This window comes from Dermochelys coriacea, chromosome 7 (genome assembly GCF_009764565.3).
Source record: "Dermochelys coriacea isolate rDerCor1 chromosome 7, rDerCor1.pri.v4, whole genome shotgun sequence".
NCBI classification, from domain to species: domain Eukaryota; kingdom Metazoa; phylum Chordata; order Testudines; family Dermochelyidae; genus Dermochelys; species Dermochelys coriacea.
This window is the reverse complement of record NC_050074.1, coordinates 104353729-104379229: the sequence shown is the minus strand read 5'-3', so window position 1 is coordinate 104379229 and position 25501 is coordinate 104353729. Positions and strand designations below refer to the sequence as shown.

The 25501-nt window shown below is 44.5% G+C and overlaps 1 protein-coding gene across 1 annotated transcript in view; it reads right to left on the bottom strand.

Annotated features, from left to right (window-relative positions):
- ADAM12 (ADAM metallopeptidase domain 12) overlaps nucleotides 1-25501 on the bottom strand; it is a 374238-nt gene that overhangs the window by 123573 nt on the left and 225164 nt on the right. Inside the window, exon 7 of the mRNA XM_043518460.1 lies at nucleotides 401-479. Coding sequence (XP_043374395.1) covers nucleotides 401-479 — 79 coding nt within the window. The remainder of the gene's footprint in view (nucleotides 1-400; nucleotides 480-25501) is intronic.

Genomic DNA, 25501 nt, shown 5'->3' with positions numbered 1-25501 from the left:
ACCTTGGAATGTCTTTATGTGACCTTTGGCACTGGCCTGTGGAAGCCAGCTTTTTAGGGCTTTCTTTTTAATTGAATCGGCCTTCACTCCTTATCTGTGCAACAATGGCTGTTTGTGGCCTACTAGAAAACTCTAACGAGTGCATTTTCAAAGAGCTGTATAAGGCTTTAACAGCAAAAATCTTACAGGCTTCAATGACAGTCATTGGTGAAACCCCACTTTGAAAATTTCCCCCTCAGAATTCTTGCTTAGGTACACAGGGACAAGCAGTTGCCAAAGACAACAATCTAAAAAGAATACCCAGCTAGCTATTTTATTTCACCCTCCAATCCTGGCAGCACTCACGTGGTGGGTGTTTTAATGATGAAGCATCATCTATTCCCCAAGACACAAACCTTACCGTATAATTGCGCATGAGAATGACATCAGTGCCATCTTTCAAATAGTGCGTTTCTGTGAAGCTCTCCGTTAAGAGGCCTCTGAAAAAACAAAAAACAAAACAAAATGACACATCTGTAATATTAAGATCAAATAATCATGACTTTTGTTCTTCCATGGTTCCATTTGAGATAGAATAAGAAGTTTAAAATTAAACTTGGAAACAGAAAGTCTCATAATAGGTCACCGTGACTAGAGCATGAACTAGTGCAGAACTGTGCAGGAGATTAGGAAAAAAATGTGACTGGTAATCACTCAAAACAGCAAAGAAACCTAGTAGGTTAGTAGGCTGCAACATAAAAAATTCCTCGATTAATAATAAAATGTCTTTATTCTGACTGAAATTTACTAGAAGCTGCCAGATGTCCTTTCTTCCAAAAGAAGATTAAAAATAAGCACAGCTCAATATTGAACCCCTCATGTCATTTTTAGTATCTTTCCAATCAAACTGAAAATCTAGATATTTGGAATATTTTAAAAGTAATTCAGTCATGGTAAAGATGCTGAAAAAACGACACACATTGGAAAAAAGGTAATGTGTCCCATATTCTATCCATCACTTTGCTATCTAATGCACTGTGTACATCAGCCAATGGCTAGCCACTGCTGCCACATTTACATGCTCACAAAAATGTAAAACATTGGTTTTGAAAAATACCATGGATTTATTGGCCTGGTGTATTTGGGTAACAGGGAGGTGGGAGAAATGAGGTCACTGGAATATCATCAGTGGGATTTTCAAGAATGCTCAGCTCTAGTGTAATTCTGCTCCTTGAGATTCCATTGGATTCAACGGGAGCAGAGTCAGACCAATGATGATTTCTTCTGAAAATTTTACCCCACAACTTCAAGGAGCACAAATCTTAAAACTTCAAATATTTCAAGCAGCTAGGGGAAGAGGATTATATGTTTCTACCTCCTGGGCTCTGTCAGTGCCCATTTAATTTTTGTTACATTCCAGAATGTAACAACTGAAGCATCTTGTGATTATACAGCAACTGACCGTATTAAGCTTAGCATCACTGACCATTGCTACTGTAGTGCCAGGGCAGTATCAGCTGTCTTTGAAATTCAGAGACACCTACTTTCTAACAAAAAAGAAAAGGAGTACTTGTGGCTCACTTCGCTGTAGCTCATGAAAGCTTATGCTCAAATAAATTTGTTAGTCTCTAAGGTGCCACAAGTGCTCCTTTTCTTTTTTGCGAATACAGACTAACACGGCTGCTACTCTGAAACCTACTTTCTAACAGCATTCAGCTCCTCCCATCAGAGATTCCCCAAGGATAAGGTTTTATCTTTAAGATTAAAAATTGTAATTTTAAGTAATAAACACACCCCAAGATTGTCATTATTTTTTCATGGTGCAAGCAGCCCTGTTCTATGGAAGGGGTATATTTTATGCCATAATAAGGTGACTTACTCATCAAGGCATCACTGTGCCTTCTAGCCAAAGTATTAGAGGGCTCTCCTCCTGCGATGGTAGGATAATTGATTATTTTAGGCAAAAGCAACATGATTTCCCAGCACTAAGTTTAGTTTACACGAGAGTAAAATAAACAAACTTGTTTGATTGATAGAAAGGGTTTGAGAGACTCCAGGAAGAGATGAAAGAATTCCTCCTAATAAACTGGATTACCACACACAGCAGTCAATAATTTGCAAGGATACATCAAAAGGAGAACATGTTCACAATGGGATTCTTTTTTCCCCACAGCAGCTTATCAGAAGTACCTAAGCAACATAAGGGTACAAGCCTCATTTATTTTTATTGAATCTTGAGCTTTTAAGTCATTTTGGCACTTTTGAAAAATCTACCGTTACTGAATATGATGTCTGTGAGGTGGGCCTCCATTTGTCTGAGACTCAGACAACACCTTAATAATTTACCCAAGTAAACAAAGGGGGACAAGAAAATTCACTGCTGTGGAAATAAGTTTCTAATATAAAATAACAGCTATTTGGGCAGTTCACTTTTCAGGAAAAAAGTATATGAAAAGCAGTTTGGATGAGGAGAGAGAGATTGGCTCCATTAGACTGGCAGTTGCATTAGACTAGTTTTCAATAAAAGAGAGGGATGCTTCACAAAATTAACCTTTTTGTCCCCAGAATATTTAAAAAAAAAGATCAGAAGGTTCTACTATGGGTACCCATAAAACTGTTTCTTGAAGAAAGAGTTGTTATTGATAAAAGACTTTCCACTTCTGCCTGAAGTTCTCAGGAAGATTTATAATCATGGCACTTAAAGGTTCCTGGACAAAGGAATGTCAGCAAGGAAACGTAAGTGGTCTAAGATGTTTTGGAAAAGAATTTCCAAACCTTGTAAGTGTTCAATGCTAACTGTATCTTCTTTTAAACCACACCGAGAACAAAGATCTTGGCACAGATTTTTGGAGTTCATAACAGATTTTTGGAGTTCATAGTGTATATAAAGTTGCTCCTTGCGGAAAGCTCAGGGAATAGGGGAAGCATTATTTTTGAGTGCAGTCTCTGCTCAGGGACTTTCTTCCTTCAAGTCAAGGTATTGACTGTTTTTCAATTTTTCATCTAGAAAGCATTTCTAACAAGGTCAGTAGGAAGAATATATATTTATATTGGCTCTCAACATAGGTGAAAAAATACCATCTGTGAGTGTTTGAGGTTTTGACAAACATTTTAGTGAAATATAAAAGCTCCAGACAGATGATGATATCAAAACTAAATGTCAATATCATCTGCACACCTGCAATGGACCAGATAATTCAGATTACAGAATATATCTTTGGCATAGAGTTTTGTAATATTCTGCTTTCTTCCAAAAATGTGTTTTTCATTTGGGAAGTTCATTTGTCCAAAGTGGTCCATCTCTTTATATTGCAAAGTATGGACTGAATTGTTCTTGAAATTAATACATATTTTCCAAAATTGGTGATGTTTGCATCTTCGTTAACACACCTTTTTTTTCAGCTTGTACACACGTTAACATCTCTGGTAGACTAACATTTTTTTATTAATTATTATTATTATTTGTGTTATGGTAGTGCCTAAATGCCCAATCAAGATCAGGGAGCCATTGCACTAGAAGGGTGCACTGTACAAACACTTTTTAAAAAACCAAGTCCCTGTTCCAAAAACCTTACAACCTAGATGACAGTAGAAAATGACAAGTGGAGGAATCAAGCAATTGAGGAGAAAAGGAGGATGAAGTAACACTAAAGAAAGGAGGTCTTTGCACCGCAAGCTTTAATCATGGATCTCATCCCAAATTTCAGCATGTGTGGGGTACTTTTCTTTGTATAGTCATATTTTATGTTAAAATCCAGCAACATTTTTCAGTGGTTCACTGGGTTGCACAAGAGGCAATTTGGGTAGTAGCAAAGCAGCAGATATTATGACCACACCAAGGTATATCTACACTGCAATTAGACTCCTGCAGCTGGTCAGTGCCAGCTGACTCAGGCTCATGGGGCTCGGGCGAAGGGGCTGTTTAATTGTGGTGTTCTTAATGTTCTTAAGACCTCCCACCTTGCAGGATCCTAGAGCCTGAGCTCCAGCCTGAGCCCAAATGTTTACCCTGCAATTAAACAGTCCCTTAGCCCATGCCCCAGAAGCCTGAGTCAACTGGCATGGGCCAGCCGCAGGTTTTTTATTGCAGTGTAGACATACCCCAGGCATTTACAGTCTCTGAAATGGCTGCTAATTTAAGGGAAAGTAGTATAGTTAAGGTTGCCAACTTTCTAATTGCACAAACCCGAACACCCTTATCTCGTCCCTGCCCCACCCCTTTCCCAAGGTCTCGCCCCCCACTCATTCCATACCCCCTCCCTCTGTTGGTCGCCCTCCCCCACCCTCACTCGCTCATTTTCACTAGGCTGGGGCAGGGAGTTGGGTGCAGGAGAGGGTGAGGGCTCGGGCTGAGGGTGCAGGCTCCCAGGTGGGGCCAGAAATGAGGGGTTCAGGGTGTGGGAGGGCCAGAAGGTTGGGGTGTGGGCTCTGGGGTGGGGGAACGGATGAGAGCTTTGGGGTGCAGGAGGGGACTCTGGGCTGGGGGTGTGGAGACAAGGGATTCAGAGTATGGGAGGGGGCTCTGGGCTGAGGTGGGGGTTAGGGTGTGGAGGGGATACAGACTCTGGACTAGGGGTAAAGGTTCTGGGGTGGGACCAGAAATGAGGGGTTCAGGGTACAGGAGGAGGCTCAGGGCTGGGGCAGGAGTGTGGGAAGGGTGCAGGATTCAGGCAAAGCTTACCTCAGGAGGCTCCTAGGAAGCAGCAACATGTCCCTCTGGCTCCTAGGCGGAGGCGTGGCCAGGTGGCTCTGCACAGTAAACATTGCCTCTGTTCACAGGAGCCGCCCCTGCAGCTCCCATTTGCTGTGGTTCCTGGTCAATGGGAGCTGTGGAACCGGTGCATGGGGTGGGGGCAGCGCGCAGAGCCACCCTGGTTGTCCCCCCGCCTAGGAGCCAGAGGGTCGTTGCTGCTTCCGGGAGCCACGCAGAGCCAGGTAGGGAGCCTGCCAGCCCTGCCAACCAGACTTTTAACGGCCCGGTCAGCAGTGCTGACTAAAGCTGCCGGGGTCCCTTTTCGACCGGACATTTCAGTCAAAAACCAGACACCTGGCAACCCTAAGTATCTACAGTCACTTACTGCCAATGCTTCTGAAAACATCATCATAAAGAGCAGCTGTTTCATTAATTAGTGTTACCATTGATATAGCAACACTGGTCAGCATTGTGTTTTATAGACATGTAAGGACAAAGAGTAAAATCCTGTTCCCATTGAAATTTATAAGAGTTTTGCCATTGACTGCAATGGGCCAGGATTTCACCCAAGATGCCTGCACCAGAGGGTTTACTATTTAAACAGACAAAATACTGACATAGGACAGGGTAAGAGATGTAACACAGAGGAAAAGTGACTGAACAGTACTCTTGGCCTGTGCCCTGTTATTTCCAAGGGTTTCACAATAACGAAGTGATCTAATGAGATGAGAGATGGATACAGGGGAGGTGACTCAGTGCTGGAGCGCTAGACTGAAGAAGGGAATTTTAAGGAAGAGGCTGGAGAGGAAAGCTCATTTCCTTGGGTACTGGAGGAGGTAGACTGTTGATGCTGATCTCATCATTACGAAGATCAAAAACTGAGAATAACAACAATGGGAACGATGACTAGGGTGAACTCCACCCCCGAGAGAGGGCTCAGGAAAGGCTATATAGGTTTTAACGCCAGAAAGGACCATTGTGATCACATGTGGAAAATTCACACCTTTGAGCAACGTAGTTTTATTGACCTAACCCTTGCTGTAGGACAATGCTACATCAATGGAAGCGATTCTTCCATTGACATAGCTACTGCCTCTCGTGGAGGGAGAAGTTCTCCCATTGGCATAGGTAGCATCTTTACTAAGTGCTACAGTGGCACTGTAAGTATAGATAAGCTCTTAGTCTGACCTCTTACATAACACAGGCCATGGACTTCCTTGAGTTAATTCCTGCTTCAAATCCAGTTGCTGTGGTTGATCTAGAGTATTTCTTCTAGAAAAAATATCCCATCTTGATTTAATAATTTCCAGTGACGGAAAATCCACCACAACCCTTCACATGTTGTTCCAATGGTTAACTACCTTCACTGTCAAAAAAGTGTCTTTTATTTCTAGTCTGAATTTGTCTAGCTTCAACTTCCAGCCAATGGATCTTATTCACTGGCATCATTGGTTTCATTTCTCTTATGTCTTTCCTGGAAAGTTCCAGCTCCTGAATTAAGAAAGTTTACCAAGCAAAACAAACTCCCAAAGGTGCTACTATCAATCCCTGGAGGCTTCTTTCTTCAGAGCCTTTTGGCTCAGTAGCCTGATACCAGTCTGTTGAAAAAGTCAATTGAATTGTAAGGCTGAATAGTCTAAGAGTGGTAAAGGGTCAGCAAAAATCCTGTGGCAATAGGAGTCCACCAGCAGACTTTCCCAAAGGAAGATAATCAAGTGAAATGATCTGCTCCTAATGCAGCAGCTGAAGATCTGCACATTTCCTGTACAGGTTATGGGCCTGCTCAGGAAGATTCTACTTTTAAAAGTGTGAGAGGGTGTAGTGGGGTGGTCACCCTGCTCCAGCCCTGAAGGGGTTAAAAGCAGCCCTAGAGAGGGCTGCAGCTGGGGAAAAGGGGTTAAAAACAGCCAAGCTAGGCTGATTGGGGAAGCAGCCATAGCTGTGGCCAGCTTAAATAGGGCCCAGCTAGCCCTTATAAGAGGGCTGGGGGCCAGGAGCTGGGGAAGTCTCACTCTAGCCAGGGACTGGGAAGGGCTAGCTGCCTGGAAGCAAGGTACTTGAAGTGGAGCAGTGCTGGGGAAGGGCAAAGGGAGCTGGGGAGCTCCAGCCTCATAAATTTGCAGGCCTTGGTAAAGGCCCAGAAAGGTACTGGGGCTGCAGAGGGGCAGCCTGGGAATAGGCAGAGGCAGCTGGTCCTAACCTCTTGCCTGTGATGAGTGGCCATTACAGACTACAGTCTGCTCCAGTGAGTGGGGGTTAGATGACAGGCAGTAGCCTCTGAGGCAAGGTGGGTTTAGAGGGGTGGGGGTTCCCCAGGGAGGGGAGACCCAGAGTGTGGCGGTACTGCTGGGGCAGAACCGCAGGGTAAAGGGCACTGGGATCTGGGAGGGACAAGGGGCCAGCAGCAGGTGAGACGCTGGCCTGCAGAGGGTGCTCTGAAGGCTGGAGAGCTAATTCCAGAGACAACCAGTAGGAGGTGTTCGTTGCCTCGCTACAGAGGGTTTCAGTAATAATACTAGTCATTAAACATGCTTTTTGAGTAGCTCTGAGCCTACTTACTAGAGCTGGAATTGAAATTTCCCTGCTTAAAACATCTCCCTTTGCTCTTTTGCCATGTACTGTGACACATGGATATTAATTTGATAGTAAGACAGACAGATTTTCCTTATGATGTAAAGGATGGCGACTGTATAATGCGTGCCCTGTTGTGAAAATTGGGCATACAAATTTACCTTAATTGCGAGCTCAACTATAAAAAGTGACAGGTTTCAGAGTAGTAGCCGTGTTAGTCTGTATTCGCAAAAAGAAAAGGAGTACTTGTGGCACCTTAGAGACTAACAAATTTATTAGAGCATAAGCTTTCGTGAGCTACAGCTGCATCCGATGAAGTGAGCTGTAGCTCACGAAAGCTTATGCTCTAATAAATTTGTTAGTCTCTAAGGTGCCACAAGTACTCCTTTTCTTTTTATAAAAAGTGAGTGTAAGTTCATAAGATGGTACAATAACATATAACAAATGTTAATGGAAAAATGTACAAAAGGGAGACAACAAATTAAATTAGTCCAAAATAAAAGACCCACTGATACAATTCAAGGACTGTGTTAAGATCATGTCTAGTAAACTCACAATGTGAGAAACAAAATTAATGTGTCAGAAATTAGGTCTATTGGTGAGAAAACAACAGGATGGACTACTCCACCCATCACTCCCTTTTAGGGTCCTTAAAGAGACATATGGAGAAAAATTGTTTATCAGAGCGAGCTTCACTATCCTACCACCCACCTCCACTGTCTCCTGGGAACCTGGGACTTTGTCATCCTGAACCTGAGAGATGTTCTGACCAGACTGGGCCAGAAGGAGGGAGCAAGATGACATTTGCCACCTATACTGGTTCCTGCTAATACCTGAATACCACCTAGGATGCAAAACTTACCTCTCTCTCTCTCTCTCTCTCTCACACACACACACACACACACACGAGTGGCCTTGTTCTTCTCCATCTTATTTCTGCTCTTTCCTCTCCCTTTCCTTTTTCTATCTCTTTAATAAGAGTCTAGCTTAGCCAGCCAAGACTTCATATATTGCAACATTGCTGTAAGCCTGTGACCAGAAAGGGGCAAATAAAAGCAATACCCTAAACAGCCCAATGCTGGTATGAGTTTGCCTGATAAGACCATGTGATGTGTTTTTTAGCAATCAGGTTGCAAGTGAAAGTCAAACACCAGAAACAGAGGCTGCATTTTCTATCTTTGCTGTTATTTTCTCTCCCCTTTTTTGTGTTCATTTTGTTTTATGCAGGTTTTAGCTGTGTCGGTTTCAGGATACCTCAGAGCTTCTCTCTTACCAACAGAAGTTGGTCCAATAAAAGATATTTCTCACCCACCTTGTGTCTCTTCATTTTGTTTTGTCTTCTAGGAAATGGGATCAGACTTTAGCAGCAGCAACGACAGCTCCTGTCCATATCCACTTCTGCTCTTTTCCCACAAACCATGGTTTTCAATCTGTGGTCTGCAGACTCTTGGGAGAGTCTGTAAACTATGTCTAAGAGGTCCACGAAAGGTTGTCGGTACCATAGAACAGTGGTTTTCAACCTGTGGCCCATGTACCCTCTGGGGTTCTGCAAATTATGCCTAAGATTTCCAAAGGGGTCCGTGCCTCCATCTGAAATTTTTTAGGAGTCTGCAAATGAAAAAAGGTTTAAAACCACTGCCCCAAAAGGATAGTTATTACCATCTTTAATGCCACCTAAAAGACTGTCAACCAAGGTATTTTTTCCTTCTAAAAACTCTCTTCAGCTAAAGGGATGTTGTTAAAATGAAAGCCTTATTTAATATTTTACATTTCAAACGCTTTAACTGTTTGTTCTTCTTTTCTGTATTTTTAATAAAACGTTAAAACGATTTTTAGTCATGTTTGCACCATGGTACTAAGCAAGCTAAGATCTCACTATACCAAACCTTGTTTAATGTTGGACTGGGCCTGGGTTACGTTAACACCTTTGGACCATATATTCCATCTAACTTAATACAACAGCCCATAGTGTACCCAATATTTTTTGGCAGGCAAAGCTGTTAACCCCTCTTTGAAAACATCTAATGCCTTAAAAGCTGTCTAGTAGAATAAGCATTTAGCATGAGTATCAAGAGACTAAGTCATGTAAGGGCATTTCTTGAAAGCTTATCAAAAATAAGTATAACAAGCACTCAAGTTCAGCAATCAGGAAAGGTGTGCTTAAACTTCCCATTATGACACTAATATTAAACAACACATCTAACATATATATACCTTAGGTAATTTAATTGCTTCCCTCAGAAAGAGATGTAATTCACTAAATTGATTTATACCTCCCTTTTCTGAGTCATAGCAAAGGAGATTAATACAGGAAAGAAAATCAATTTAGATGGCAAGCTACTTAACCTAATTGGATCAATGTAATTCAGAAAGAACATGGATCAAAATAACATTAATACATCATAGTGCAGGAGCTCTGGTTCAGTTCATGCCTACATCTGAAGTTCCAAACACCATCAATCCACAATATTCAACAGTGCCAAATGATGATCAATTTTTTGCACTGCAGGAAAAAGTGGAAACAAGGGAAATAAATAGTATCAGGAACCGCATTACTTGCTGGGCATATGAGAAAGAAAGAAACTAATGGAACACTAGAGCTTCCTGATTAATTCTTTGTAAATGAGAAACGTGCTCCTCCTGAGTTAAATTGCTTAGTCAATGACAGTGTCATGAAACAGCTCTTCCTTTTCTGTCTCTCTGAACAAACAAGTGGAAGCTTCGCAGGGCAGGGCAGGGCAGGGCAGGGCAGGACAAGCTTTGCCTACCCTGAGCTAAGTCAAATATAGTGCAGTTGTAAATTAGTTCTAAACTTACCTATCAGATTTGCCTACAAACTTTCAGGTGTCAGCTGCCTCCATTGGTCTAAGGCCCAGAGTACATAATGGACATAACTTAATTTAACAAAAAAGTTAATGACCCACAAACTTGAGTTGTTGATTTTTCAAAAATGCTAATCTTGCATTCAAATACACAAACAAGATTTTTTTCAATCCGCTCACTAACAGGTCTGATTGAGCAACACAACTTAGCCTCTTATCTCCAAAACAAGAAAACCACACTACGTTTCCACAAGCAGCAATATATTATTTCCAAAGGTCATAATGATCCTTCCATAAGTTTGGGAATATCGAAGAGATATAGAATCAAAGAAGCCAGAGATGGAACAGATCTACTAGATCAAACAGACAAATCTCTCTGCAAACGTGAGATGTTGTACAGCAACTAATTTTTGCCTCACCTAGTTTCAAAATGTCACAAGCAATACACCCTTTACTGCTTTGCAGAGGTGACTGTCATGATTTGTTTCCTGATATTCAGCATAGATTTTCTCTGTTTTAATTTCTCCTTGTTATACCACTTTACTAGCTTAAATAATTCCTCTCCTCTTTGGTGCATACATCCTTCAAATGGGTGTAGACCGTTACCATGTCCTCCCTGAACCATTACTTAAGCAAGTAATACTCCCATGAGGAAATAGAAGTGCCAAGAATCATGCACATTTCACACTACTGCTACTTGGGCAAATGAGTGGCAACAGCAGGGGCAGACAATGGAATAATTCTTGGGGAGGAAGGTACTGGAGGCAGGGACAGAGCAGCAGTGATCTCTTTCTACAGCCTTTCGAAGCAAAGAGGGGGAGAATAAGAGACCCTCCCTCTCACAGCAGCCACTAGATCTTGGAGTAGAGCAATTAGGCTGATTTTTTTTGTTGAACAAAACATGGCTTTTGTCTAAAATTAAATTTTAATTTTGGTTCACCTGTCCCTCCCTTTGCAGAGGAGAGCGGGGTATTGAGCAAAAATTTTGGGGCCCATAAAAATGTTCAGGTTTTCCAAACCAGAAAATGTTGACAAAAGTTTTTTGAAAATCATTCTTTGTTTGAATTTTGTATCAAATACATACTTATAAAGAAACAATCTTGAAAATTCCTGTGAAAATTAGCAATTTCCAACCAGCCTTATCCTGGAGGGATAAGCAGAGACAGAAAGTTCATTCTCTCTCCAGCAGCTGAGGTGGGAAGGGAGAGTTTTAAACAAATAGAAAGACCCACTAGTCAGATATGAAAGGTGGAAATCCCAAGCAATTTCCAGGGAGAGCAGCCTGATAGAAAGACTAGCCACCATCCTCCTTCCCAGCATCTTGGGTAGCAGTGGAGATGGGCATCACTTCTGGACCTTGCTGGTGGGCCTCTTCATATCTACCTGTGGCTAGTCCTCTAGATAACTGGTGTCTGGTAGATTTTCCAAGCCATCCCTGGTACATTTCTTTACTCTACTTTTGTTCTGTCTCTTTATGCCTTTTTTTCTTGACAGTCTTTTGGCAGTTCTCTGTCAGTGTTCATATCCAAGCCAATCTGTATTAATTTTGAGAATAAGATCTCATAAAACACTGTATCAAATGCTTTACTAAAATGCAAATATATTACAATACAAGCTTTGACTCTGTCATCCACTATTTGTACTTAATGCTGCACTTCATGGGCCATAGGTTGCTCTTGATCCGTGCTCCAAAAATGTATATGTAGCGAAAAGTGTTGAGGATGATGGCATTGATGGATCATGTTCCAGTACCAGTGAAGCTCAATGTTTATGGATTTTCTTGTCAAGCCTCTGGGACTTAAGACATACATAGTCCTCTTGGGACAAGGTGCTGGGCTTGCTCCAAGTCACATCTGATTTCTTCTAAGTGAGTTTTGAGGAAGACTTAGACTCATGCATATGAGAGTGTTTCCTGGGTTCCTCAGACGATCTTGTCGGAGGGCCTCTGGGGATAGATTCTCTGGCACCAGTGTCAGACTTAGCAGAAGGAGGCTGACACATCGCTGAATTAGGCCGATGTACCAGGGGGTGACTCACAAGCAGTATCCTCGGAGGTGGACTCAGAATTCACGATCTTGCAACTTGCAACACTGCTCTACCAAAATCAGCATTGTCCCGGGCCTGCTGAATAAGCACATAATGGGATGTGAACGTGTGGATGGATGACCATATGGCTGCCTTGCAGATGTCCTGGATAGGCATTTGGGCTAGGAAAGCTGCCAAAGAGGCTTGCACTTAGGTTGAATGGGCAGTCATGATTGCTGGAGGTGGCATCCTTGACTGATTGTAGCAGCAGCGAATGCAGGCAGCGATCCAAGAAGAAATTATTTGAGTGGACACTGGACGACCTTTCATCATGTCGGCCACCACGACGAACAATTGTGTCGACTTGCGGAATGGCTTGATCCTATCAATGTCGAAGGTCAAGTTGCAATGGGGGAGGTTTAGATTGGATATTAGGAAAAACTTTTTCACTAAGAGGGTGGTGAAACACTGGAATGCGTTACCTAGGGAGGTGGTAGAATCTCCTTCCTTAGAGGTTTTTAAGGTCAGGCTTGACAAAGCCCTGGCTGGGATGATTTAACTGGGACTTGGTCCTGCTTTGAGCAGGGGGTTGGACTAGATGACCTTCTGGGGTCCCTTCCAACCCTGATATTCTATGATTCTATGACCCTCCTGATGTCTGGGGAATGGAGTCTATGCTCCTCCTTCTCTGACTTATGCAGCTTTGGGAAAAAAAAACAGGTAAGTAAATGTCCTGGTCCGTATGAAACTATGAGACCACCTTGGGCAGGAAAGCTGGGTGCAGCCACAGCTGGACCTTGTCTTGGTAGAAGATCATATAAGGTGGTTACAAGGTAAGCGCCCTAATCTCAGAGACCCGGTGGGAAGATGTTATTGCAACCAAGAATGCGACCTTCCAGGAAAGGAGAAGGAGAACGCAGGAAGCCAGAGGCTCGAAGGGAGGTCCCATGAGCCTTCACTGCACAAGATTCTGGTTCCACGGAGGGATGAGGTCCATGATGTGTGGCTAGAGGCGCTCAAGGCCCTTGAGGAACCTGGCAGTCATGTCCTGGGTGAAAACCGACCTACCCTGGAGTGGCAGATGAAAGGCCGATATAGCAGACAACTGGACCTTGATAGTTGAAAAGGACAGGCCTTGGAGCTTGAGATACAAAAGGTAGTCCAGGATTAACTGCAGCAAGGCTCACTCGGGCCGAATGCCTTTATCCAAGCTAACCAATTCCATTTGGGCTCTGGTGGCGGTCTTTCTGCTGCCCAACAGGACCTCTTGAACACCGTCCGAGCACTCCTGCTCTGTCGCATTCAGCCATGCAGCAGTCAAGCCATCAGGTGCAGCGCCACCAGATTCGAATGCAGAAGACTGCCGTGGCTTTGGGACAGCAGGTCCGATTGAAGCGGTAGCTGTAATGGAGCAGCCACTGAGAGGTCCAGCAGCATGCCGAACCAGTGTTGGCACGGCCAAGCCAGCACTATGTGAATCTCTTTGCCCTGTCCTGATTGATTTTCAGGAGGACTCTGTGGATCAAGGGAACTGAGGGGAAGGCATACATTAGAGACCCCGACCACAGGAGCAGGAAAGAGTCTACCCCCGAAAGGAGCAGAAAATGTGGCATTTCCTGTTTTGCCTGAACGTGAACAGGTCCACCCAGGGAGTACTCCACCTCTGGAAGATGGTGCTGACCACCTCTGGATGGAGAGGCCATTCATGGTGAGATGAGAATGTCCTGCTGAGGCAATCTGCCAAAGTTTTCCTGGCCCTGGGTAGGAGTGCAGCTATGAGATGGATGTTGTGTTGTATAAAGAAGTCTCATAGCCTAAGGGCTTTTTGGCAAAGGGCAGATGACCTAGCTCTGCCTTGCTTGTTGATGTAGAACATAGCCGCTGTATTGTCTGTCAGGACATGGATCACCCTTCTCTTTAGGTGTGGTAGGAAGGCCTGGCTCTAAGCTCCCTGACATTGATGTGCAGGGAACAATCAAGATGGGACCAACAACCTTGCATGCTGAGATAACTCAGGTGGGCTCCCAATCCCAGGTCCAAAGCATTGGAGACCAGGGTAACTGATGGGGGGGGGGCACAAATGGAACTCCCTCCAACACTGCTGCAGGATTTTGCCACCATGCAAGTGACGACAGGACGTGGTCTGGGACCTTGACCACACGGTCCATGCTGTGTCCGTTGGGGATGTAGACTGATACCAGCCATGCTTGTAACGGCCTGAGGTGGAGCCGCGCATGCCGGACCATGTAAGTACAGGCTTCCATGTGGCCCAACAACCGCAGGCACGTCTGAGTGGTGGTAAGAGGGTGGGCTTGCATGCATGACATCAGGTCCATCATGGCCCAGAACCAGGTCTCGGGGAGGAAGGCACTGGCCTGAGTAGAGTCGAGGACTGCTCCGATGAACTCTATGCGCAGTGCCAGAACTAAGGTTGACTTTTTCTTGTTTATTAATAGCCCCAAGTCACAACAGGTGGAGCAAACCAGGCAGAACTGATGCCACACTAACCTGATCCCAGGATTGGCCCTTTATTAATCAGTCGCCGAGGTACGGATAAATTTGCACACCTGGGTGCCTCAGATAAGTGGCCACTGGCTCTATCTACTTCATAAACACTCTTGGGGCCGACGAGAGACCAAAGGGCAGCACCATGAATTGAAAATGATGGTGGCCCAACACAAAATGGAGAGAATGCTTGTGCCCCGGGAAAATGGAAATATGTGTCCTTTAAGTCGAGGGCAGCATACCAGTCTCCAGGATTCAGGGAGGGAATAATGGAGGCCAGAGAGACCATGAGAAACTTCAACTTCTTGAGAGACTTATTGAGGCGGCGCAGGTCCAGAATGGATCTGAGGCCCCCTTTTGCTTTTGGAATTAGGAAATAGCAGGAGTAGAACCCTTTCCCTTTCAAGTCTGGAGGGACCTCCTCCACCGCCCCCAGGTGCAGGAGGTTCTTGACCTCATGAATGCGTAGTTGCTCATGAGAAGGGACCCTGAAGAGGGATTGGAAGGGGTGGGGTGGGAGTGAGGGTCAGTCATGAACTGCAGCGTGTAGCCCGAAATATTATGTCAAGCACCCCATGGTCTGAGGTCAGCCGCAACCAGGCTGACCTGAAGGGGCGCAGGCAGTTGAGGAAAGAGCGGGGGTGAGGTGGGGTGGATCCTGGGAAGAGACAGGGGTGCCGTCCTCAGGCACAACCTCAAAATGCCTACTTCTGGGTTCCTTGGCCTCTGGCAGGACCAGGTTGGGCAGATGAACAGGAAGACTGTTGTCACGTAACGGGTGTTGCCACAAACTCTTTGCCTCTGTCCTTCTTCCAGTAGGAGCTGGACCGGGGAACATCCCAGAACCTTGACGGAGGCCTAGAAGGTGGGGGACGGAACAGCTTTCTAGCCTGCTGAGGGGTGTGTTGGCCCAAAGAACAGGGTGACACAGGAGTCTTTAAGGCCATGGAGCCGTGCATCGATCAGCTCGAAGAAGACCCCTGCTCACTCAAATAGGAGGTCCTGAAGGGTAGTCTGCATCTCCTGGGATAGCCCAGAAGACAGTAACCAGGAGCTGCACCTCATGACCACCGCAGAGGTGACAACCCTGGCCACCAACTCCGCAGCGTCCCAGGCCATCTGGAGGGTGCCTCTTACCACCTCTTTTCCCTCTTCCATCAAGGTGGCGAACTCCTGGGCTCAGTCCTGTGGAAGGCCCTCCTTGAATTTGCTGATAGGGTCCCAGAGGTTGAAGCTGTATCTGCCCAGCAGGGCCTGATGGGTAGACACCCAAAATTGCAGGCTGGCTGTTGTATAAATTTTCCTGCCAAACAAATCCAGCCTCTTGGTATCTTTATTTTTCAGTGTGCCACTTACCTGTCCCTACCTGTCCCTCTCATTGATGGCAGATACAACCAGGGACCCCCTGGAGGGTGGGAATACAGGTACTCAAATCCCTTTGCCAGGACATAGTACTTCTTTTCCGCCTTCTTGGAGGTAGGTGGAATGGAAGAGTGGGTCTGCCACAAAGGCTTCGCAAATTTTAGGACCCCAGGTGGACAGGCAACCCAACCTAGGCTGGGATGGAGGAGGGTATGACATTAAAGAGGTCGTCAGACTCCTCCACTAGCTCCTCAACCTCCAAGTTCAGGTTGGCAGCCACCCTTTTAAGCAGGGCTTGGTGCTCCTTGAAATCGTCAGCGGGTGGGGGGAAGGCTTCTCCTTTGCAAGGGGATCACCACCGCTTCGTCTGGAGACAACGAAAGCCAATTGCACTGCAGGGGGAGGGGTGGCTTCCCTTTGCTCATCTGGGGACGTCTCCTTGGGCCTCAGGGCCTGCTGTGTCGCCCCCATGTCAGATTCAGCATCATACTCGGACTGCGGTGCCTGCTGTGCTGGGGGCAGTTTATCTGATGCGGCCTGGGAGAAAGGGTGAGAGTACGGGATTGGCATAACGGGTACATTCCCCAGGTTCCAGTACTGTCACTGAGCGGGCCATTGCCCCTGCCTCTATGCCGCCACTGCAGGAGCTGCGCTGGTCATGGGCCTGTGGCAATTCGCCTTCTATAAGTGAGGGGCTTTTATAGGCTGAACTCCCCCTCGAACTTGGACCATTGCCCTTCTGGTGACCAGGGCAAAGCTGTAAATGCCTGAGTCTGCCTACTGACCATTGTCGGGGACCGAGGAACAGTGCCTGCCCGAAGAGTGGTACTGGGGAGCTAGAGACTGGTGCCGCAACCGGGAACGATCCCACACCAGGTGTGGGTGTGGGATCAATGTCTGGGAGACCACCTAGGTGATGGTGATCTGCGCTGTGACGAACTCTGGCAGGAGGCCCGACAGTACCGTGGGTATGGGGATCGACGTCGTGACTCAGGTGTCCCACGCCTTGCAGGCAGAAACCTTGGTGTCAGGGACCAGGGTCTTCTAACCGGGGACTGAGGCTGCAGTGCTGGGGTCCGAGGATGTGGTGATGGGGACCAGCGCCTGTGGTTCAGGGACTGGGGATGCTCTTCTGCCTTACGGGGCGGTCCCATATCTGGCTTGACCAAAGATACCTTGGCTTTGGCTGGGTTCGTCACGTGGGTTGGTGTCTGCGGTGCCGGCAGGCCTACTTGATCTTTGGCAACCAGGCCCCTGCCGCTCCCGGGATTCGGAGTTGGATCACTAGCTAGGCTAGGGGGGTCTGACTGGAGGAGTACCTCCGAGTAGCTCTGAGGTGGGCATGTGGCCTAACACAGGTCCTTTGCCCGAAGCCTCTTTTTCCTGTGGTGCCGGCAACCCTTCAACTTCAGCCGCTTCTTAGGCACTGGAGAGGGGGAATGGTGCCAGGCAGATTCTGGTGCTGGTAGTGCACTGCACACTGATGCCAAAGTGCCAGGTGTGGAGTCTGATCGAGAGGGCTCCAAGGCAGGACGAAGAGCAGCCTCCATAACGAGGGCCCTCAAGTGGATATTCTGCTCCTTCTGAGTTCAAGGGTGAACGTTTTTGCAGATCCTGCACTTGTCCTTTCTGTGGGACCTCCTCAAACATTTCAAACAACTCTTGTGGGGTCACTAATGGGCATCAGCCAGCTGCACAATGAGCATTGCTTAAAGCCTGGGGAACGGATTCTGCCCTGCTCTGAGGCGAAGTCCAAGCCTGGACTCTAAACTACTAAATTACTACTTGAATATTTAACTTAATGGTTAAACCAAGTACCTATCAACTAAATATAAGGGAGACAGAACAATGGACTGTAAGAACCGCTAAGACTCTTGTGATGCAAGACAAGGCACTTCAAGCAACCATCATGGGCGGTAAGAAGAAACTGAGAGGGCGTAGATTTGATGGTGCCTAATATACCAACACATGAGCATGGCACTCAAGCTGACTCTAAGGATATTGCTACGGCTAAAGTCTCTGACAACTGTGCATGCGGGTGCGCACACACCTAGAATGGAATTGACATGAGCAAGTACTCAAAGAACAAATCATGTCACACCAACCTAATAGCTTTCTTTGACAGGGTAACAAGCCTTGTGGATGTGGGGGAAGTGATAGATGTGATAAATCTTGACTTTACTAAGCCTTTTGATACTGTCTCACATGACCATCTCATAAACAAACTAGAGAATTGTAGCCTAGATGGAGCTATTATAAGGTGGGTGCACAATTGATTGGAAAACCATTCCCAGAGAGTATTTATCGGTGGTTAACAGTCAAGCTGAAAGGGCATATCGAGTAGGATCCTGCAGGGATCAGTCCTGGATTCAGTTCTGTTCAATATCTTCATCAATATTTTAGATAATGCCATAGACGGTATGCTTATAAAGCTTGCAGCTGATACTTAGCTGGTAGGGGTTGCAAGTGCTTTGGAGGACAGGATTAAAATTCAAAATGATCTAGACAAACTGGAGAAATGGCCTAATCCACTGGTTCTCAAACTTATTTGATCGGGTTCCCCTTCTTTGTGTCTGTAGTTGTTTACAACCCTCCTGTCAAGGTTCCTTCCCCACTCTGAACTCTAGGGTACAGATGTGGGGACCTGCATGAAAACCTCCTAAGCTTACTTTTACAGGCTTAGGTTAAAACTTCCCCAAGGTACAAACTATTTTACCTTTTGCCCTTGGACTTTCGCTGCCACCTCCAAACATCTAACCGGGTTTATTATTGGGAAAGAGTCGTTTGGAAACGTCTTTCCCCCAAAAATCCTCACCAAAACCTTGCACCCCTCTTCCTGGGGAAGGTTTGATAAAAATCCTCACCAATTAGCATAGGTGACCACAAACCCAAACCCTTGGATCTTAAGAACAATAAAAAAAACATTCAGTTTCTTACAGGAAGAACTTTAATAGAAGAAAAAGTAAAAAGAATCACTTCTCTAAAATCAGGATGGTAAATACCTTACAGGGTAATTAGATTCAAAACATAGAGAATCTCTCTCAGCCATTTAAAAGAAATCATAATCTAATGCATATCTAGTGTGACGGGGCAAGGCCAGATGGCTATGGAAGAGTAGTGGGAGATAGATATATTAGCTCCAGGCTAAACAAATCCCTGGGACCAGGATAAGCGAAATGGCAGCTGCTCCAGGTCAGTTAAGACACCTGGGGCCAATTAAGAACTTTCCAGAAGGCAGGGAGAAGGCTAGGTTGATTGGGACACCTGAAACCAATCCGGGGCTGGCTGAAACTAGTTAAAAGCCTCCCAGTCAGTCAGGTGGGTGTGCATGTCAGGAGCTGTGGGAAGAAGTTGTGCTGTTGGAGAGGCTGAGTAGTACACGCCATATCAGGCACAAGGAAGGAGGCCCTGAGGTAAGGGTGAAGTGGAGCTTGAGGAAATGAGGGCTGCTGTGGGGAAGTAGCCCAGGGAATTGTACATGTCATGTTTCGAAAAGGTCAGCTACCATAGCTGATTCTATTAAGGTCCCTGGGCTGGAGCCCAGAGTAGAGAGTGCGCCCGGGCTCCCCGCCACCTTTGCCCCCTGATTAATCACTGAGACTGGGAGACAACAGAGACTGTGCAAGGAAGGATAACTTCTCCTCACCTCCCTTGCTGGCTTATGATGAAAATGGCTCAGTAGACTGTGACCCTTGTCTCTAGAGAAAGAAGGGTTACGTGGAGGGTCACAGTGAGCCTCTGAGGCTAGCGAAAATCCGCCAGGAAACGCGGGACCCACGGAGGCAAGGAGAGAGCTTTGTCACACTACCTAGATTACTTACTAATTTCTAAGACTCCATTCCTGTTCTGTCCCAGGCAAAAGCATCAGACAGACCCAGAGCCTTTGTTTTTTCCCCCCTCCAGCTTTGAAAATATCTTGTCTCCTCATTGGTCATTTTGGTCAGGTGCCAGTGAGGTTATCCTAGCTTCTTAATCCTTTACAGGTGAAAGTTTTTCCTCTGGCCAGGAGGGATTTTAAAGGTGTTTATCCTTCCCTTTATATTTATGACACCGCCACACACTCCAGCTCTGAAGGCAGAGTGGAGAGCAGCAGCTGCTGGCCGGGCATCCTGCTCTGAAGGCAATGCTGCAGCAGCAATGCACAAGTAAGGGTGGCAATGTGAAAAGTGATATTTGTCATCACTTTTCACTGCAGACTGAGCACCCCAACTGCCACCCTTCTGCATTACTGTTGCCATCCTGGGGCTGACAGCCAGAGCCCTGCCACCCCCAGACGAGGGACTGGAGGGAGGAAGGAGAGTCTGAGCCTCGTCTGCCTCGAGGTGAAGGATTGAGATGGGGTGGGGGAAGAAGAGCCTGAGCCAGAGTGGCAGGGCTCCAGCTATCAGCCTCGGGATGGCAGAGCTCTGGCTGTCTCCTTTATTCTCACCTCTCGGGTATGCACAGCCCTTCTGCACGAGCTCCAGCTACCCAGGACTGACAGCCAGAAGTCTTCAAAAACAAAAAAACAAGCAAACAAAACAAACCCCCACACACCTCATGCCTCACTTGACATATTCCTGCCCCTCCCTTGTGAGGCCTGTCCCATAGTTTGAGAACCACTGGTCTAAACTAAATGAAACAGGATGAAATTCAATGAGGACAAATGCAAAGTACTACACTTAGGAAGGAACAATTAATTGCACACATACAAAATGGGAATTAACTACCTATGAAGGAGTACTGTGGAAAGGGATCTGGGGGTTATAGTAGATCACAAACTAAGTATGAGTCAACAATGTAACACTGTTGCAAAAAAAGTGAACAGCATTCTGGGATATATTAGCAGAAGTGTTGTAAGCAAGACACTACAAGTAATTCTTCCACTCTACTCTGAGCTGATAAGGCCTCAGCTGGATGATTGCATCTAGCTCTGGGCACCATATTTCAGGAAAGATGTAGACAAATTGGAAAAAGTCCAGAGGAGAACAACAAAAATAATAAAACGTCTAGAAAGCATGACCTATGGAGGGAAGATTGAAAAAACTGGATTTGTTTAGTCTGGAGAAGAGAAGACTGAGGAGAGACATAACAGTTTTCAAATACTTACATGGCTTTTACAAGAAGGAAGGTGGAAAACTGTTCTCATTACCCTCTGAAGATAGAACAAGAAGCAATGGGCTTAAACTGCAGCAAGGGAGGTTTAGGTTGGACATTAGGAAAAGCTTCCTGTCAAGGTAGTTAAGCACTGGAACAAATTGCCTAGGGAGGTTGTAGAATCTCCATCATTGGAGGTTTTTAAGAACAAGTTATACAAACAGCTGTCAGGAATGGTCTAGTTATTACTTAGTTCTCCCTTGAGTGAGGGGACTGGACTAGATGGTCTACCGATGTCCTTTCCAGTCCTACACTTCTATCATTCTATGGCCTGGGACATGTTTCACTTCTAAATTATGGGTTCAAATCTGCCTCAGTTTGCTAGTGTCCAAAAGTCAATCACAACTGATTCAATGGGCTACATGCGACATGGTTGTGGACTCCATTCAAGCCCAATGGATAAGAGTCCTCATTACAAAAAACACCTAATACTATTGGCACTATTATTATACTATTGATAAATTTCAGAAAGTAGATGTCCTCTGGAACAGGACTCATTGGCATGACAGTATGATGACGCTTCCACTGCTACAATCCGTACAGTATCAGTTTGGTGCGGTTTTCTAAAGTTGGGAGGAATAGTAGCTTATGGGAAAGAGGGACGAGAAGTTTTTAAAACAACTAACCCATATACTATTCTGCTTCTGGCAGCACTATATAACAGACTGCATTCAAAAGCAATGTTGGGAGTCTGGGTTTCCGTTCTCTGAAATGCGCATTGTGGCACACCGCATAGGCTGGCTGAAAACAACATGGAGTATTTGTGATCAGTCATTCTCAGGTTAGTTCCATTAAGAATTATATCAGACTCTGAGATGTGGTCAAGTGAAGCAGAAACTGAAGGAATAGGAGAAATCCCACATTTGTCCTAAAATAGAAATTCTCTAAGCAATTTCCCAAACCTCTTTAAAAGCTGCTCTTAAAAATAAGTAAATAAATAAATAAACTCTCCAGTGGGTGGAAAGTAACCAGAAAAGCTGAGACATAACCCCTCCTCCACCGCACACACATCCATCGTTGACAGTCACTTTTATTTTGAGGGCTGACAGGTCTGGGAATAGGGCTTGGAGATCCAGCATATAGATTTCATTAATCTAAGAACAGTGAGATGTAAGATCTGTTTCTGATTTCTTCTGCAATACTCCCACCTCCAGCACTCAACCCCACTGCAAGGGGTTTGGAAATGCAGCCCATTAGCTTCATTTTATATACCTAATTAAATCCTGCTATATCAATGATCTCCTTTATTTTCTTATTTATAATTCTAACTCTGTAACTAATGCCCTACATTCCCAACCCCAAGCAAAAGACTCACGAGCCCCGCAAATCATGAGATTGACTTAAAATAGTATATTTGGGGTTCTTTTTCTTTGCCTTCTGATTTTTTGAGCCTTTAGGGCTCATGTTTTTAAGCTTTTCTCTGCAACTTACTTCTTTGTTTTTAAACGAAAGCAGATTCTTTTATAATCACTTGACTCTAGGACCTGGGGCCTTAAGACCACCACCAGATATCATGAGACTCATGATTAAATCATGAGAGTTAGCAACACTTTTTTGTGTTCTAACTATTCTGTAAGAGCAATGCACCATTTTAAGGCTCAGTTTCCAGATCTCTGGACCATCATCTAACCACTCAAGCATAAAACAGCTGGAGAGCTGCCCTACAGGGGTTGCTCCCAGTTTTAGGGAGTCCCTGGGTAGTGTAAACCTGGCATATCTGGTTTATGTGACCTACTCCTCCAATTCTGAGTAAAGGGGCATGTCATGGGCAGTGAAAGGAGGGGATGGTCCAGAATACCTTCCACTGTGGCCATCCTTGGCTGACAAAACAGCATCTGAGGCTGTTCTAATTTATTCCAGGAGCTGAAATGCCCTGAGACAGAGCACTGGCAAGATGCCTTAAAGCCACCTTCCACCTTTCCTTCTGATGTGCTGCCAGAGCTTTACTGCAGTTAGGGAGCTGGCCCTTTGTCTTTATTTAACTTTGCTACTCCTGCCCCTCCCTCAGATAAAGATTCTGAATGATAAAGTATCCGTTTGTTTTCCCTGTCTTGCTCTCAATCTCAGTTGCAAGAATTCTTATTAAAAATTCTTGATATATATTTTGAAATCTTGTCTGTAAATATTGGGGGGGCATGGAAATATACCAAAAAATTATTACTTAAAATGTCATCCATTAATGCTGCAGCATCTCAGTCCTGGTCATCTTGACCTTTACATTGGAATTAGTTATTTCTCCAACAGTAACCATTTGGATTACTATATGCATTCAATGAAATAAACAAGTCTATTAAAGCCGTTGTCTTTTTGCAGCGGTGGTCTCAGTGAAAATATCTTCAAATATTCAGCTGGGCTAGCTTGGCAGTGGCATTTTTCAACTTTTGTTTTTCATTACAATATACAGGATGAATGAAGCATGATAATGAGTTTCCCATGCTCATGCATCTAACATCATCCTAGTCGTACAATCACTACATATTCTTTAAACACACTATATTCTTTCCCCCCTGTTTAATTATCTTAAGTAATTTGGAATGCTTTTGGACATTTTTCCACTTCATAATATCCTATCTGCTATACTCCAGGGTGTTGCTATGGAAGAACTGCAATGTCATAATTAAAAACCCTGAGAGACTGAAACTTACTATGCTTAATTAGCACCCTGTTTCTGAGGGAAAAAGAGGAATAAAATAGAACTAGGAAAACAATCAAGCATTCAAAATTTCAATACTGTATGTATGGTAGTGGCCACTCCCTTATTTCTTACACAGCCAACAGTGTCAATCATGATGAGCATTTGAAAAACAGGCCTCTATATTTCTACCTGCTACACTGCGTACACAGAGGCTGCAGTCAATGTTAATGCTCCCCATTGACTGTAGTGGCACACGATCAGGCACAAACTCAGCAGTATTTTGTTTAAGCACCCAATTTACATACACAAATTTGTAAATGTAGAAGCCTGGTAAAGTTTGACCCCAGACAGTATGTTTAAACAAAATATTTTCAATGATTTCTTATTTCTTATAACCCTGAGAAAAGTAGACAGGAGACACATGCATACTTATTTAAGAATGGCATGCTGGAAAAGTCCAGTGGTCCATCTATGACAGTAACCTTCCTTCAGAAGTAGTCTCTATCTAATGTTTGAGACAAAAGCAAAGCAAGTAATATTCTACCCAGCCAATTGTGCACTACTATAGGGAAAAATCCTTTCTAACTACAGCTGATGATCAGTGGATGATTCTGAATCTAAGGATAATTGTTTCCCAACTCCCATCTCACCAAGGAAATTTCAGAATTGTAGATAATGACAAAAAAAAAATACAGAGAAGCAGCAGCAAATATGTTATCTTTCATCCCAGAGACTCAAATCTAAGTTTTGCAAAGTCTTAAAACAAACAACAGGGCTATTTTGTACATTCCTATGTTGCACTGGTTAGGGACTGATTAACTAAAAAACATCTACAGTCTTTCATTCTGATTAAAGCTCTGTGCCAGATATCTTGGTTTTATGACTGTTAAGCCATTTAGAAGTGTGACAATTGTAGTAGCCACTTTTCATCTCAATTCCAAATCAGTGATGAGGAGATCTACTGATAATTGATAGTGTGGCAAAAATGACTTTTTCCATCATGAGTTACCCTTCCCCCCACACACCTCAGCCTAACATTTCTTAAATGCTTAAAAATGGCCAAATTCTCTTTAAAATGACCTAGACCCTTCAAATTGGCCTTGATCAATCTTCTTCTTTTTTATCTGTTTCAAGCATTCTGAGAGATAAAATGGGATTCATTAGTGAGCATATGCCTGACATAGCCATTAAGGAAAGGATAAGGGGAAACCCAAAAGATCTGTTGGGTGGGCTATGAAGCAATGAAAGAAATGTCAGAAATGGTCTTCTCTGTATTGTACTCAGTTTGAGAATGTGTCTGGTGAATAATAGCCTGTGCAGATGACAAATCGTGGAAACCTGAAAATACTAATATCTGCTGAAAGAAGCCATGAGGCTTTAAAGGTGTATGACAATGACTAACTGCCCACAATCCAGGATAATTACTGGAGATTTGTCCCATGGCCATAACAGCAAGAGACATTTTAAGATTCTGAGGAATTTTCATAATGAATATGACTGTTACTCAATTTCAAATAAAAACAGATACGTTTGAATTTCCAACAGCATAATCACTGCAGCCAGTGAGACCTGGAACTCCCATTCCTCCATCACCACTCCACAGCAGACTTTTATGGTGAAAATCAGCTCCCAGACTAATTCCTACAAGTTGAAACGCTACTGAATAGGTGACTGAGATTAATTTATGTTTGAGTAGATTTTACATTTGCAATTCTACAATACTTATGTTAATGCAACATTTTTGCACAAACATGCTCCTCTTCCGTATCTACA